General features: G+C 41.9%; 1 protein-coding gene across 2 annotated transcripts in view; it reads right to left on the bottom strand.

Moving 5' to 3' along the window:
• SLC39A11 (solute carrier family 39 member 11) overlaps positions 1-16,034 on the bottom strand; it is a 538,533-nt gene extending 522,499 nt beyond the window's left edge. The window contains exons 1-3 of one of the 2 annotated variants that reach the window (XM_044676317.1): positions 15,957-16,034; positions 7,664-7,782; positions 2,466-2,504 (exon numbers count right to left, since the gene is read on the bottom strand). In XM_044676317.1, the coding sequence (XP_044532252.1) occupies positions 2,466-2,504; positions 7,664-7,771 (147 nt within the window). In that variant the 5' untranslated portion in view covers positions 7,772-7,782; positions 15,957-16,034. Of the gene's footprint in view, positions 1-2,465; positions 2,505-7,663; positions 7,787-15,956 lie in introns of those variants that run through there. The other variant, XM_044676318.1, reaches the window with a different exon arrangement.
• Between the last annotated feature and the right edge of the window lie 885 nt (positions 16,035-16,919).

The following is a 16,919-nucleotide window of genomic DNA, read 5'->3' as shown; positions in this document are numbered from 1 at the left end:
ACCTAGTTGCCCAGTGTCAGACAAGAGCTGAACCCAGGATTTCCTGAATCTAATACTGCCCTGCTCTCTACCTACCCACCACACTGACAAATATGTCATATATTTGACAAATATTAGGCAGCTGGGTGGCTCAGTGGATTGAGAGCCAGGCCTAGAGACTGGAGGTCCTAGGTTCAAGTCCAGCCTCGGACACTTCCAGCTGTGTGACCTTGGGCAAGTCACTTGACCCCTATTGCCCACCCTTACCACTCCTGGGCCAAGGACTGTCCCTAGCCCGGATGAAAAAGGAGGAGGATTGGGCATGGGGCTAGCAACCCCACCCCGTAAAAACTACATCTGCTAAAGAAACTGCAACCTAAAGTAGGGGCAGCTGGGCTAGCTCAGTGGATTGAGAGCCAGGCCTAGAGACGAAAGGTCCTAGGTTCAAGTCCAGGCTCAGACACTTCCCAGCTGGGTGACCCTGAGCGACTGTGTGACCCATTGCCTACTGGTTGTAGCCCTATGCTCCTAGAATGGAGTCCCAGGATTAAAAAAAAAAAAAAAAAAAAAAAAAAAAAGGCTTGTCATAGAAGATGCAAATTTCTCCAAGTAGGAATGGTTACAGCAGAAAATTCTGGTCCGCTCAGCTTCCCTCAAATAAGCCTTTGCAACAATCTATTTCCAGCCTGGGCCCACTGGCATTCCACTACTGGATTCCACTAGCTCAGCAATTTGATGGTTTGGAAGCCTTGGAGGTAATTCCCCTTCCACAGGATCTTTTACTCAGGGGTCACCATAAAAAGCACTCACTCAAAGCCAGTGGTGGAAAGGTTAGTGCCTCACAAAGACTCATGCCTGTAACTCTTAGAGTCTCTTTATTAGGGAAAAGGATCCATTTGTACAAAAATATTTATAGTGGCTCTTTTTGTGGTAGCAAAGAACTGGACATTGAAGGGATGCCCATCAATTGGGCAATGGCTGAACAAATTATAATGAAATACTATTGTGCTAGAAGAAATGATGAGCAGGAAGTTTACAGAAAAACCTGGAAAGACTTCCATGAAATGAACTGATCCAGAATGAAATGAGCAGCAACAGGAGAACATTGTACACAGTAACAGCAAAACTGTATGGTGAACAATTCTGATTTAATTTAGATATGCTCAGCAACACAATGATCCAAGACAATCCCAAAGGACTCCCAATGAAGAATGCCATCCACCTTCAGAGGAGCAACTTATGGAGTCTGAATTCAGATTGAAGTATACCATGATTCACTTTATTTTCTTCATTATTTTATTAAATATGTTCCTTTTCCTACAACATGACAAAAATATGGAAATATATTTTGTACAATACTACATGTATAAGAGTTTCAAGTTGCTTATTGTCTCAGGGAAGAGGGAAAGGAGAGAGAAAATTTGAAACTCAAAATATTACAAAAGAAATGCCAAAAATTGTTTTTACATGTAAAAGGGAAATAATAAAATATTACTGAAAGGAAAAAAGTATTTCTACAATGGCCACTTCAAAGACCAAAGACAATAATATTTTAGACACTATAGTTAAAATGACCCAGTGATGTATTGGTTTGGTGACTCATTTCATGAAATAACTTCTACTTTTATGTCCAGAGACTCACTCTAATCTATGATGTCATGTGAAAAAATTGACATACCAGGTCTATGCTTTGCATGGAAAATGACCTCTATCCAAAAACAATAAAACTTGACCAAAACTGGGAAAAGACACTAGTGTATATGGCACCATTCCTGCTTCTCAGCAGGAGCATGAGGATGAATCAGATGACCCCTTGCATCCAGACATCCCACAGGAGTCTTTGAAACAGTGGTTAAGTGGAGGGGGCAGCTGGATAACTCAGTGGATTAAGATTCAGGCCCAGAGATGGGAGGACCTGGAATCAAATCTGGCCTCTGACACATCCTAGCTGTATGACCCTGGGCAAGTCACTTAACCCCCATTGCCCAGCCCTGACCACTCTTCTGCCTTGGAGCCAAATAAAGAAAAGAAACAGAGGTTAATGTCACCTAACAGTTACCACCATACTCACTCCCACTAAGAAATGATTATGGGACAGGAAGCAAAGTTCTAAATGCACTAACATAAGGAATTAACATAGCTCAAGTAGCCATCCACTCAAAAAAGCATTTCAGGGGGGCAGCTGGGTAGCTCAGTGGATTGAGAGTCAGGCCTAGAGATGGGAGGTCCTGGGTTCAAATCTGGCCTCAGACACTTCCCAGCTGTGTGACCCTGGGCAAGTCACTTGACCCCCACTGCCTACCCTTACCACTCTTCTGCCTTGGAGCCAATACACAGTATTGACTCCAAGACGGAAGGTAAGGGTTTAAAAAAAAAAAAAAAGCATTTCAGTCACATAGGGACAGAAACTAGTAATGCCCAGAGCAGAGAATTTTCATAAATTAAATGTGTCCCAATTCACATCTCCCCGAATAGATTCTACTTACCCCTGCAGCAAATCCAAGGCTTCCATCTAAGATCTGTCTCTGTAAATGAAAATAAGATGCTTCAGTTTAAGGAAACAAGAAGATATCACACGTGCGAAACGGTTTTTTTTAAAAAGTACAAGTCGTCATAAGACCACACAAATAAAAAAAGAGTCCGAGTGACTTTTTTTTTTTAATCCCCCTCAAAGACCAGGTTAAATCTTCTTACAGGTTCTAAAAACAAGAGGAAAGCTTCTCTCCCCAGTGCTTGCATGACTTGATTCACCAAGGAAACAACACAAAATGGATTCCATCCCTTGAGTTGAAAAATGACAATACTAAATCCCCATTTAATTCCATTCTGTTCAACAAATATTTCTTAAATACATGCTATTTGCAAAGCATCATGCCAGCCGCTGGTAATTCTATTTGGGACTCATGCAATAATCCCAACAGCTCACATTTATATATGCATTAAGGTTTGTGAACTAATTTATATAAGTGATTTTATTTGATCCTTGCAATAACCTAGGGAGATAAATGTTATTTTCATCTTCTTTCTACAGATGAGAAAGTTAAATGGTATCAAATCTAAGTCACTTGCCCAAGACCAAAGGGCTGGTAAGGAGCAGAATCAGAACCCTGGTCTTACTGACTCCAAGCTACCCAGACTCATTCATCCCTGGGACTTGAGCTCAAAGCTGTGTCCCCCCCCCCACATGGAAGTAGATTTGCACTGACCCAAGCATACTCTCTTGCCAGGTCTCCCTGGTGACTAGCCTCTAGAAGGGGGTTAACCTAGGTTAAGTACACCATTTTGACTACAGAACAGAATTTCTCTCAGTACAAAAACAACTGACTCACAGAAGGGAAGAATTTGTGACCTCGTTAGTAGTATTTCCACACCAACAGGTTAAATCAGCTATGCTCATAAGAGACACCATCAAGTCTGTAGGTGGAATCATCCCACTGTCCTCCATTCACAACCTGACAAGAATAGCACCTCTCCAAAAGGATGAGCAAAGGGCTTCTGACCAAGGAAGCAGCTCCACTTTTCAGGCCACTGGCCAAGCTGCCTCTGGCCTTGCTGGGCTCCTCTTTCTTTATCTCTGGCCCAGCATTAGGAAAGCATGGCTAGAAAAGCAAGAGCTTCAGTGGCGTCTGAAAGGAACACTTGTGTAGTAGGAAACCCGACATACTATTACTTTAAAGAATGACACATAATTAGAGACACTGATTACTCATAGTTGGGCAATCAATATAATAAAAAATGATGATAGTGCCTAAATTAATTTACATTAGCACTATACCAAACTACCAACAGGGGTACTTTAAAATAGTATTTTTTTTAATATATGAAATTTCATTCAGAGGAATAAAATAGCTAGAATAGCAAGGGGAAAATTTTTTTCAGTAGGAATTACAGGGGAAAGGATACATCCAGACCTGAAATTATATTATAAAGCAGTAATCATCTAGAGTAAAAAAAGAAAAAAGTGAAACTATCTTGTACTGGTTAAAAAAAATAAAGAAAATAGATCAATGGAATAGACTAGATAAGCAAGAACAGAAACAAAGTCAAAATTAAATCAAAGAATATCAACTATTTAAGGAAGAAGACTCTATTTGGCAGGAAATATTTGGAAAACTGTAAAGCAATTTGGCAAAAAATAAGCTTAGACCAGCATCTTAAACCAAATATCACAATAAGGTCAAAAGGAATATGCAACCTGCTTATAAAAGGTCATACCATAAAAAAATTACAAGAGAATAACATTGGACACTTTTTACAATTATGACTAGGAGAGAATTCTTAACCAAACAAGGAATAAAGATCACAAAAAAAGCTTAATATCATTTTAATTACATGAAACTGAAAAGTTTTTGAGCTAAAAAAAATCAATACAATTAGGACAAGAAGAAAAACAGTCAATTGAGAAAAAATATTTCCATCAAACACCTACAAGAAGGGTCTAAAATCCAAAATATAGAAATAATGAACACAAAATGCAACTAATAGCCATTTTCCAATCAATAAGTAGTTAACAAATATATATAGTTGTCAAAAGAATTACAAACTATCAACAACTGTATGAAAATATTCCCCAAATCACTAATATGAAAAAGGCAAATCAAAAAAAAATCATATATGACACAAAAATGACAAATAATGGAAATCATCAATATTGGAGAAGCTGTTGTGAAGGTGGAATTCTCTCTCCCCTATTTATTCTTTAGACTTTAGCCACCAGGAATGTATTGACCCCAACCCACTTAAGAATTAAGTGGTGGGGGTGCCCAGAAACCAAGACTTTCGCTGTTGGCCCCAAGTAGACAGAAAGGCAACCAGGCAGATAGGCTGCTTCCAATGTTGATTTTTTAACACCTGGTTATAAACAACTTGTATACAGCTCCAGCTGTGTGATGAAGGAGGGAATTTTAGAAAAGGGGTGATGAGGGTGTTTGCTATTAATTGTAATTTTCTTGTTATTTATCTTGCATTTCTATTTTAAGTAAACGTCTATTTGCATTACTATGAAAAAAAGTATTAAGTGGTGGGGGAAGGGAAGGTAGGTCTATGACCCACAGGAGCTAGCGACTGACAAATCAAAAATGGACACAGGAAGTAATGCAAAGAACTATCTGTTAAATATGGTGATAACTTCCTGTGAGGGGGATTTTGCCCTTTAAACTTGGCCTTGGAGGAGCTTGGGTTTGAGACCTCAGATTGCTTCCTTTTGGATTGTCACGGGGTGAGTGAAAGAAAGGCTGACTCCCTTTCCTTGGCTTTTTGGGAGGCACTAACCTCCGAAGAAGTCTCTCATCTTGGAGGAGGTTTCATGGCTAGAAGCCTTGTTTAATTAACCTCTGTGCCCTCCCCCCCTTAGCTGGGGCCTCTGAAGCCCTGCCTGGTTTGGACCTCTGGACCAGACCAGAGTAATTATCTCTCTCTCTCTCATTTCTCTTGCTTTCACTCTACTACCATAAAAGTCATTCTGACTTGAGTCTTTCATCTGGAATAAAGTACTTAATTCCTGGCAACCAAATTCTTGAATATTCAGTCCAACCATAATTTTCCCCTTTACGCTATAGAATATGCTTTTGGTATTGCTATGAACTGATCCACCAATCATTCTAGAAAGCAGAATTATGCCATTTAAAATTTCTAACTTGTCTATTCCCTTTGACTCAGAGATCTGCCAGGTAGGCATAAACCCTGAAAGAGGGTAAAGACAAGGAGAAAAGTCCTATAAAAGTCCTATGTAAAAGATTCACAGCAACACAGTTAGCAAAGTAGGTGCCAAGGAACTAGAAAATAGCTAAACCGATTGTAATATGTTAATATAAAAGAATGTTACCAAGTTGTAAGAAATAACAAAGATGAAGAATTCCAAAAAGCATGAGAAGATACAAACTGGTGCAGAAATGAAGCAAGCAGAACCAAGAAACAACATACACAATGACTGCAATAAATAGAAAGAACCAGAGTAGAGTTGTCAAAAATACATCTTCCTTTCTTCATTGCAGAAATGTCAGATTATGAGCATTAACTATTGCATATACTCTTAGGTGTGTTGGCATGTTGGCTGGTTTTGCTGAACTCTATTTTTTTTCCATTCTTTCTTCTTTTAAATTTAACTAATTTTTTCAATTAACAAAAATCTCTCTCCCTCCTACCTCCTCTCCCATTAGAAAAAAAGAAAAATAAAATGCTCATATTAAATAGGCAAAACACAAATTTTAATTTTTTTTGTGAGTGGCTATATGACAGAGGGAGGGATATATTTGGAAATAAATTTCATGGAACAAGAAAGTCATAAACAATGTTTTTAAAATCATCTGAGTCTGGGCTAGGTTCTAGCCCTATGAAAATAAGTAGTACAGATATCATCATCCCCATCTGTAAGGCTGGATAAACTGAGGCACAAAAAGATTATATTCTATTTTAACCTCTATTGTTTCTTCTTGTGCATGTTTACTTGTGAGTTAATATGCTGTGACTCTTCTGTTCTGAGCTTCAAGAAGTCTTATCTATGAGATAAATATTTGCTTCACTAATCTCCAATCCTCCTAACACAAAGAGTACCTAATTTGCCAACTTCCCAGGTGTATTTTAGTTTTCAGATCCCTCTCATGGTATGTTTAAATAAAACTTAAATCACTCATTCAATTTCCTCTCTTGCAATTTGTAAGGCAGCTGTGCCAAACAATGAGGTGCGTGGCACCCATCACAATGATAATCTCTAGGAACTTGCAGACTAAGAGCATTAAGGGGAGGGAAGGAGGAGATCAGCTTTTCAAGGGTGTATGTGCCAGTTCTTCCCAAAAGAGAATCAAAGAAACTAGACATACAGAGGACAGAAAAGGAGAAGAGAAAATGCTTAACTGCAATCATATAAACCACTGCATGCTAGGAGCCTGAAAAAAATTGGGCAGGATCTAGTAGAAATGAAGAAGCAGCAGGTTTAATGAACCACGGTACACTCTCCCCACATCTTTTGAATTGGGTTTCCATGGGCACTGGTGTGGAGTGGGAAGAGGGAGACAACATCTGGAGGCTGTGGATGACTGACTGCCACGTGTTCTCTTAGCCTACGGAAAAGTAATAATAACTGGCACTGACATTTCACATTAAAGTTTTCAAGACACTTTTATAGACATTATCTCATTTGTTCCTTACAACAACCTTATGAAGTTAACTTTTTACAAATGACAAAAGAGAAGTGAGGAAAATTAAGTCACTTGGGCAGGGAGGCAAGCTAAAAAACTCAGGTCTTCCTCATGCCAAGTCCGACCCTCCATCCAGCAGCATCATCTCTTTCTCTCTCTCTCTCTCTCTTTCTCTCTTTTCTTTCTTTTCTCTCTTTTACCTTTCTCCTCTTTCATTTCTTTTTCTCTTTCCTTCTCTTTCATTCATTCATCTCCCCTTTTTTCTTTCTTTTATCTCTCCTATCTTTCATCTCTCTTTATCTCTCTCTCTTTCTTTTAAAAACTTTAACCTTCTTAGTATCAATTCTAAAACAGAAGAGTGGCAAGGGCTGCCAGGTCTTCTTGACTTCAGGCCTGGAGCTCTATTCACTGTGCTACCTGCAGCCCCTGTGGATTTTTTCTTTTAAGATATCTGTAAAAACTTCATTGCCCTCAACAAAATCAGGAAAAATCATGAAAATTTGGAGCTTAGTTAAGAGGTATTATCATGGGGCTGAATGAACTCTTACCTGTCCATGTGTGAAGATGAAAACCAGGGCTGCCCCAGCTGCTGTCAGACCCCAGGTGAAGACGGTCCCCAGCAAGGCTTGGAACACAGGACTGTAGCCTTGGATCATACTGAAAACCCCTGTGTGTAGTGGAGGGAAAAATATCAGACAGTGCAACCATCAACTTTTACTGAAAACTCTCAAAGCTTCCAGGGCACCAGGCCAAGTTCTAAGAGACACAGTCATCTTTACATTCTCATTTAATACTGCCCCTTGGCTAGCTTAGTCATAGAGGCAGAATAGATTTGGTTTTAGTTGTTTTGCTTTTGTTTTGCTTTCACTTTTGTCTTTGTTTGTTTTAAAACTAGACACTCACAGTCCTAATCTCAATATTTTTCAAAAGCTTTAACAACTCTGTCTTCACAGCCCTTCTTAAGCTGCCCCATGGCCCTCTCCTGCCCCGGGCTCACCACCTTGGTGCCGTAGTAAGAGCTTCAGAACTCAAGAGATCCAGCCACCTCAGCCTTCCCCAGGAACAGAGATAAGAGGTGTGCAAGTCCCAAAGCCCAGAAGGCCCCCAAATTGTGTCTCAGGCCCATTCTAGGAAACCACAGTCCCCTGGATATAAGGAACAATCCATCAACAAGCCTTTATTTAGCATCAAATCCAGACACAATTGCTTCACCTCTATTCCCAGGAGACCTCAAATGACCAAAAACTGGCAGAAACACAGAGAAGAAACTGGGAAGTCCCAAGAAGTACACAAAAGGCGATGAATTATAAATCCCTGACATGCATGTAGCACTTAAAGTTTCCAAAACTTCCAGGATTCATTCTCCCACTCTCAGTGAGCCCTCACAGCCCTGAAAGCCGGGCACTATTATCATCCCCATCTTTCCAGCAAGGTTTGCCTACAGTCACGCCTGAATTCATGTTTTCCTGACTTCAAGCCTATATCTAGAAGGCCAGGCTGCCTCTAAAATCTATCAAGAGGCAGGAAATAGGACCAGAGGAAAGGTTAAAAAGAGAAGGCAGTGAGCTCCTTGAGAACAGGAATTGTCTTTTGCCCTTCTTTGTAACCCGAGTGCTTAGGACAGTGCCTGGCCCCTTAATTGGCTGACTGGTAAGCCTAATGGCTGCCATCAGATATATAAAGAATATTTCATAGGAAATGATATATTATTAAATGACATTTCCATGAGGCTGAAAGACAGATAGATATATATATATATATATATGTGTGTGTGTATATATATATATAAATAATTTTCCCCCCCAGCAGAGCAGTGAAGTGGATCAAGAGGCCAGTCCTCCTAGGTTCAAGTCTGGCCTCAGATACTTCCTAACAGTGTGACCCTGGGCAAGTCATTTAACCCCTATTGCCTAACCCTTACTGGTCTTCACCCTTAAAACCAATACACCGTATTGATTCTAAGATAAGAGGATTTTTTGTGGTTTTTTTATTCAATTAAAAAGTATTTATTTTCTTTCCTTCCAAGGTTTCCAAAGTGTTCTCGTTTAAATGAGTATTTTAAAACTGAGACTCTAGAAAAGACTACAACTGGACAAAAGGAAGAATCACCAGTCCCTCCCCCACCCCAAGGACCCACAAATCGGTCAAACCAGTCCCTGACACTTCAGATTGATCTAACTCCCAATTAGTTCAATAGTGTTAAAGTCCAGGCACACCAGCCCACTCAACATCAAAAAATACCTCTTAAGCACTTACTATGTGCCTGGCTAGAAAGAAGGCAAAAGATAGTCCCTGCCCCAGAAGGGCTCCACCTTGAATTGGGGGAGATAAAATGCAAACAAGCCTCATACCCTGTAAATGGGAGGCAATGAGGAAGGAAGGCACCAATGAACAAAGGAAGGCATCAACATTTAAGTGCCTGCTACAAGCTAAGCACTTCACAACCTGATTTTGTCCTAACAGCTGGGAGTTAGGGGCCCCCATTACTCCCATTTTACAGTTGAAGAAACTGAGGCACACTGAGGTTAAGTGACTTGCCCAGAGACACAGAGCTAGGAAACGTTCTCCTGCCTCTAGCCTGGGCCACCAGCTGCTTAAAGACAGGAAGTCTCTTGCACAAGAAAAAAAAAGAAAATAGTATCCATCCATCTCTGCTCAGAGGACCTTCTCCAGTATTTCCAGGCTCTAAAACTCTTACTTGGAAAAGGCCAAGTGGCCAAACTCCCTGGGTGGCTGCTCCCCAGCTTTGGAAAATTACAGAGGGGAGAACCATGTTTATTTAAAAGGCCTGTCTGGTAATGTACAAATATCCCGTATCCCTGGGCCAGCCCACAGGCTTCCCCTCAGCCCTGCAGGCCACAGCAGCTGGGAGGCTCCGCTCCTCCCTCCAGCCTGTCCACCCCCACTGGGGTCTCCTTCAGGCTCTCAACCCCAGGGAGGGAGGTGCTATCATTATCCCCACTGCCCCACAGGAAAGCGAAGCTAACTGACTGAAGGGATATGCCCCAATCTGAAGCTGGATTTGAAATCGGAGCTTACTGACGGCAGGCCCTGCACTCTGTGTGCTACAGCACCTAGCTTGGTGATGGCAAACCCATGACACGCGTGTCACACATAGCCATTTTTTATGACACGCGGCTGCATACAGAGAAGGATGGGGCTACATGCCGGGGATGAAACATTTGCTGTAGTGTAGTGTAGACACTGTGCACTATAGATGACAATTCTACCTATATTAATTTACCTATTTTGGTTTATTAAATACGGTTATGTATTACAATTACACATTTTTGTTATTTAAACTATAAATATCACGAAATTATGGTGGCTTTTTTTTTCTCAAAGTGACACACAACTGGAGTTATACTCAGTTTTTGGCAAATTTTGACACACCAAGCTCAAAAGGTTGCCCATCACTGACCTAGCAGGAAGGAAACTGAAGGAAACTGAAAAGCACCTGGGGGGGTGCAGCCTGAGCCACAGCACTGCCCTGATCCCCAGTGAGGCCAGCCACCTGGGAAAGAAACCAGAGCAGGAGAATCAAAATGAAGTAGTGGGGGGAATGATGATCAGATCAAATAGGTTAAGTAAAAACAAATGCATTCTTTACCCAGGCCATGTAAAAGCGAAAAGGGGGCAGCTAGGCGGCTCAGTGGGTAAAGAGCCAGGCCTGGAGATGGGAAGTCTAGGTTTCAAATCTGGCCTCAGGCACTTCCCAACAGTGTGACCCTGGGCAAGTCACTTAACCCCCATTGCCTACCCCAGTAATGGTGAACCTCTGGCACAGGTGCCAAAAAGGGTACACAGAGTCCTCTCTGTGGGCACACCTGCAGTTGCCCACCAGAGTTTGTTACTAGAAAGCCAGAGGAACTCAGGGTGAAGCTGTTCCCCTCTCCATCTACCTGAGGACATTCTTCACTTCCCCCCTCTCCTCAGCCCAGCAGCCAATGGGAGAGCTTCCTCTGAGATGGGAGGGTGTGGCATTGCATTGGGGAGGGTGGGGGGAGCGGGACCTGCACTCCATCTCCAAACGGTTCACCATCACTGGCCTGGCCCCTGCTACTCCTCTGGCTTAAAAGAGATACTGACAAAAGTTAAAGATTTTAATAAATAAAATAAGTGGGGAAGTTTCTTAACCCTTTGGATCACTATGTCAATGATCCATTTGTTTCTGCCTTTGTCCAATCAATCAGTCTTTAATCAACCAATAATAAATAAACATTTATTAAGTGCCAACTGTGTGCCAGAAACCCTATTAAATGCTGAGGATACAAAGAAAGACAGGAGACACTACCTGCCCTCCAGGCATTTATTATAATTATTTCTCACAAGCTCTAAGACTAAGAGTCCCTTAAGGGCAGGGGCCAGGTGGGAGGCGGGCACCTTTCTTTGTACCCCCAGCCTGTAGCCCAGTACCTAGCCCACAGTTCATGGGCTCACTTGACTTGCCATACTGTACTGGGCACTGAAGATGCTAATACAAAGAAATAATCCTTACTCCCAAAGAGTGTGCATTGTTATTATTATTGGGCCTAATAAGTACAGATAGAATATGTTTATAGAGAGAAATAATAGAAATAAATGCAAGAGAGTTTGGGGCACTGGCAGTTAGGCAGAGGGAGCTGGGAATAGCTCCACACACAAGGTGAGGTCTGAGCTCTGTCTCAAAGGAAGAAGAGAAGGATTCTTTGAGGTGGGCAGAACACAAATGAATACCCACTGAAGAAGTGGTCATGCGGGTAGAAAAACCAAGAGAGAGTAGCGTCACAAGATCCCCAGGGGATGGAAGGGGGCACCGATATCCAGGAGGACCGAGTAATCAATAAATAATATGCAGCAGACAAATCAAGAAGGGTGAGGACTATGAAAAGACCATCTGATTTGGTAATTAAGTGATTGTTGAAGACCTACATATATTATGAATATATGAAACAAGTAGAACCCAGAGAACATCATATACAGCTTCAGAAATAATATTTGAAGAAAAACTTATGAATGTCCACCTCTAGAGAAAGTACTGATAAACAAAAACATGAAAGTCATCATTTATATATAAATGTTTTTTTTTGGATGATGCTTTCTATGGCATGGGGAGGAGAGGGATGGGGTAACGTACTGAAACAAAAACAAAAAAAGAGATTGTTGATCATCTTGGAGAGCGCAGTTTCAGATGAGTGATGAGTTCAAAAGCCAGAATGCAAGGGGTTGAGAAGTGTGACAAAGCATAGACAGTACAATACAATGAGCGTAGACAGCTTTTTCTAGTTTGATCAAAAAAAGGGAGTAGATATATTGGGCGATAGCTAATGAGGGTAGACGATAGGGTCTAAAGAAAAAAAATTTTAAATGAAAACTTGAATATCAAACATATATCATACATAGGAAGGTATGGAAGAAACCAATAGACAGGGAGAAGTTAGGGGGGAGCTAACTGAACTTGCAAGTTCCTGGAGAAGAGAAGAGGGTTTCAAAGATAGGTAGAGAAAATGAATTTGGCAAGTACAAGGATCAATTCACTGTCAAGCGTCATGGAAAGAAGGAGAGATCAGGGAATGATGTCAAAGGAATCTGAGATGAACAGAAAGAGAAGGGGGTTGCTAAGTGGCCCAGTGGAGAAAAAGGTCTAGAGATGGGAGGTCCTAGGTTCAAATCTTCCCTCAGATACTTCCTAGTTGTGTGACCCTGAGCAAGTCACTTAACCCCCATTGCCTAACTCTTACCATTCTTCTGCCTTAGAACCAATACACAATATTGATCCTTATGACAAAAGATAAGGAGAGAGAGAGAGAGAAAAAAAGAAAGAGAAAGAGAGGTGGAGGAGAAGAAAAGGGGAGCTTATGTTGAATGGTTTCAGTTTTCTCAGTAAATTAAATGGCAATGATATCATCTGAAAGAGAAGGAAGCAGAAAGTATGGAAAGAAAAAAGAAAGCTTGGAAAAGCAACGAATCCTGAAAGATGGCATCAATTAGAGAAAATAATAATAGATAAAATATAATAATGAGATAATAATAAAAGAAAACAGATATATAATAACATAATAATAATTATAAGCCTACCTTACATCATAGAGCCCAGCTGAAGCTGGATAACATGAATTTATAATGTACCAGTTGACACAGTTGTATCACTTCTCTAGCTCTGTTCAACAATCTATATGTAGGAAAAGAGGAGTATGGTTAAATCATCTAAAGCTGAGGTATGGTGAGGGAGGAGCTGGGACAGAACAAGAGACCAAGGAGTTCCAGAGCCAGACTAGCTAACTGTAGGGTCAAGCTTAAAAAGTAAGAAAAGTGCAGTTGGAGAAGTGGGAATGGTCTGAGAAAGTACTCTGGTATAGAGAGACTGGGGGTTGGATGAGGGCAAAGAAGAGGTTTAGGAGGAGTGAGGAATAGGCAGAGATGGAATGACCTCTATGAACTCTGGCTTTGTTCAGAAAGAGAAATGTTGGGAGACTTGGTGATAGTGAGATCCAAGTTGTGGTGATCATCTTAATGTGTGACTAAGACAGAATGAAGAGGGAGGTGATAGGTTTTAAAGAGCCTGAGGAACTGGGAAGTAAGAGAGTCTAACAGGGCATCAATATTGATGGTATAGTCCACTAGTATAAAGGCAGGAGCTGAGAAGACAGTGAGCAAGGTACTGAGCCCCTTGCAGAAGGAGGGAGAAGGTCTAGAGACCATACACAACAGCCAAAGTTACCTGGTTATGTGGGGAAAAGTAAGTGAATGAACATCAAAGGAAAGAGGTAGCTGAGCACTGAAGTAAAAAGGAAACTAGAAATGGCAAAGAGCCTCACCTCCTCCCCAGGCTGTGTCTGGGGTATGAATGAAGATTCAGTCAATACTGAAGAGGATGAATAAGAATCATGGTGGAGGGGAGGCAGAAAGTCTCAGTGAAGGATAGTAGGAGAGAAAGAGGTTCAGAATGAAGGTAAACCTGTTCACTATGATAAAAATTCCAGTGGTGTACAGTGGAAGTAGACAAGATGAGTGCAATAGGGCTGAGTAGAATGGGAGCTGGGGATGGTTTGTTTCCTACGTGGCAGGGGATTAGGTAACATAGGAAGAGAAAGGGGTGATGGGAAATTATCAGCCAGAAGAGTAGAAGAAGGTGGCAGACAAGTAATAACACTCAGTCAAAAAAATGTTACTGCCTTGCAAGGGACAGGAAAAAGGTACCTTAGACCTTTTCTCAATGCTCCTCTGCCGTGGCTGGAGGAGAGGCTGATGGTATAGCTACCCTTCACCCCCAGAGTCCTGGACAGGGCTTTAGGAAGTCCCAGGCACTTAGTACACAAACTATGCCTGCTTCAGACTTCAGACTATCCAGGACAGACAATGATTGGTAGAATAATTCAGTACTATTTATGCTTTTTCATAATTATACAAATAATATAAATATTTACAATGCATACAAGCCAAAGGCCAAATGTATTTGGAGGAGTGGCTGGTAAGAAGCTGGCTATAAGAGGGTGTGCCTATCATCTGGGGCCACAGCAATCACCACTTCTCTTAAACTCCTCATCATCATCCTGTTGGACAGACAAGTTAGGTAGCCATCACCTACCTCAACAGCCTGGGGTTGGAAATGAGAAAGATACCCCTAGAGGGTAATGTCTCCAGGGGCTTGGCCCTTTTCCCTTTCAATGCTAATAGAGCCTTGTTTCCCATCTGCCACTCACATCTACTATTTCCTCCTAGTGCCAATTCTGTACTATTTCAAACAGAGGACCACCAGTGTCCCCAGAAGTGAGAGGTTGGAAACAGGCCCCTCCACTGAGATATTGACAAGGACGAAATGAAATCCTTAAAAAAATAATAAAAAAACAGAGTGGGTGGCTTTAGTAACACTGAGGTACATGGTGTGTAATGCCATATCATATCTAAAGCATCTTATGCAACAAGGCTCAGACTTACTCATAAGCTGGTTATTAATATCATAAAACTTTATTAATTAGCTGGAAAGAAGATTTTTCTCCACCCACTCAGAAACTCTTTGAAAAGCCAAAAACAACATCCCACTCCCAGCAAACAACAGACACACTGTGTTATATTGGCACATGAGGTGTTTGTTCTTTGTTACATGCAAGATTTCTCACTGTTTCACCTGTTGCTGCATTTCAAAAGTGTTCATGGAGTGGGGGAACTGGGGAAAAGGGCAGAGAAAGAAGAAAAACTTGTGTTTTGAGGTCTGTTCTCTATGTGAGGACCAAATGAGAGAATATATGGAAAGTGCTTTGCAAATCTCAATGTACTACAAACATGTTAGCTATTTATTATTGTTGTTATTATTTGTTTAATAGTATTACTATTATTTCATCATCACTATTTATATCTCCCCATAAAAATGTCTTCTGCTCCTTAGCCCCGTGGAGCAACAACACATTCCCTATTTCGAACAAAATCGAGTAAGATGATTTGGATTTGAAAAAAAAGGATATAAGAAAAATCTCCCTAACACCAAGGGGGAAGCTGAGGACCCCGTGAAGGGGTGATGAGAAAGACCAGAGAGTGCCAGACAACTCCCCCAGCACTGGCTCCCAGGGTCACAGGGGTCACACAGCACGGAGCAGGGAGTTTGGGGGACAATGAATGGGAAGCGTCCGGGATAAGCTCTCCCCCGGGGCACGCTGGGGGAGGGGGCCTAGACAGGCAGGTGGTGACTCTGTCCCCCTCCTCTAACACACACCTGTCAGTTTCAGGCTGCCCTCCCCATGCCACTCTCCTCAATGACAGCCCAGCCAGGCTCTCGGGAATCCCGGGCACTTCTCTTCTCCCTAGGCCTTGCCGCGGGCCCCGATGAGGAAAAGGGGAGGTAGAACGAGAGAAAAGACAACTTACTAAGGTGCCCCTCTTAAGCCCCCAATCCACTTCCATAAGGCACCACAGCTGCAGCAGCAGCAGCAGGCAGCCCCGTCCACGGCTCCCGCGGTCACTTCCGCCTAGGCTGCCTGTACACGTGTCTCCCCGGTCCTCCTGGCCCCACCCTGCTCGGCTGCTACTGGCACAGCCAGCCTGGGGAAATCGATTCTTTGGTTCACATCATCGGGATGTGGAAGCGGAGTGGGGCGGGCAGAACTGAAAACCTGGTGAGCTGTAGTTGCGCGCGGGCTTTCAGGAGCGGTAGAGGCTCTTCACATGGGATTGGATCGCTATTGCCAATCGTCACCACGCTGTGCGGGTCCTTTGAACAAGTGGTCCTACTATTAGGCATTGTGCCCCAAGGTCAGAAAGGTGCCATAACTACCCAAATAATGAGGGCGCTTTTTGGAACAAAGTAGGTTACTTTGGAAGTTAACCGGATGGTAATGGAAAGCGGAAGAAATAACAAATGGGGAAAATTCAGAGATATTTAGGAAGATATATATATAAACTGTTGGGGGAGGGAGGTGGCAAAGCTATGCACAGGACAGCTGTAGTCAAAGAGCCTGAGTTCAAATTTTACCTCTTCTACTTGCTTTCTGTGTCAAGGGAAACAAGTAACTCTGGACCTCAGCTCCTTATCAGCAAAATGAAGAGGACTGAGAGCCCTCTAAATCTATGATTCTCTTATCCTAAAAAACAAAAAAACAAAAGGCAGCTGGACTCAAAAGAATTGCAATAACCAATCTTGGTCCTGGAGTTTATAGATTTTAAAAAAAAAAACTCTTGCATTCTATCTTAGACTGGAAGGAAGGAAGGAAGGAAGGAAGGAAGGAAGGAAGGAAGGAAGGAAGGAAGGAAGGAAGACAAGGGAAGGAAGAAGAAAGAGAGAGGAAGAAGAAACAAAAATGAACAGTTAAAATGGAGGACTGCTGCTTACAG

The sequence above is a fragment of the Gracilinanus agilis genome, chromosome 4, assembly GCF_016433145.1.
Source record: "Gracilinanus agilis isolate LMUSP501 chromosome 4, AgileGrace, whole genome shotgun sequence".
NCBI classification, from domain to species: Eukaryota; Metazoa; Chordata; class Mammalia; order Didelphimorphia; family Didelphidae; genus Gracilinanus; species Gracilinanus agilis.
This window is presented reverse-complemented; position numbering and strand designations above follow the sequence as displayed.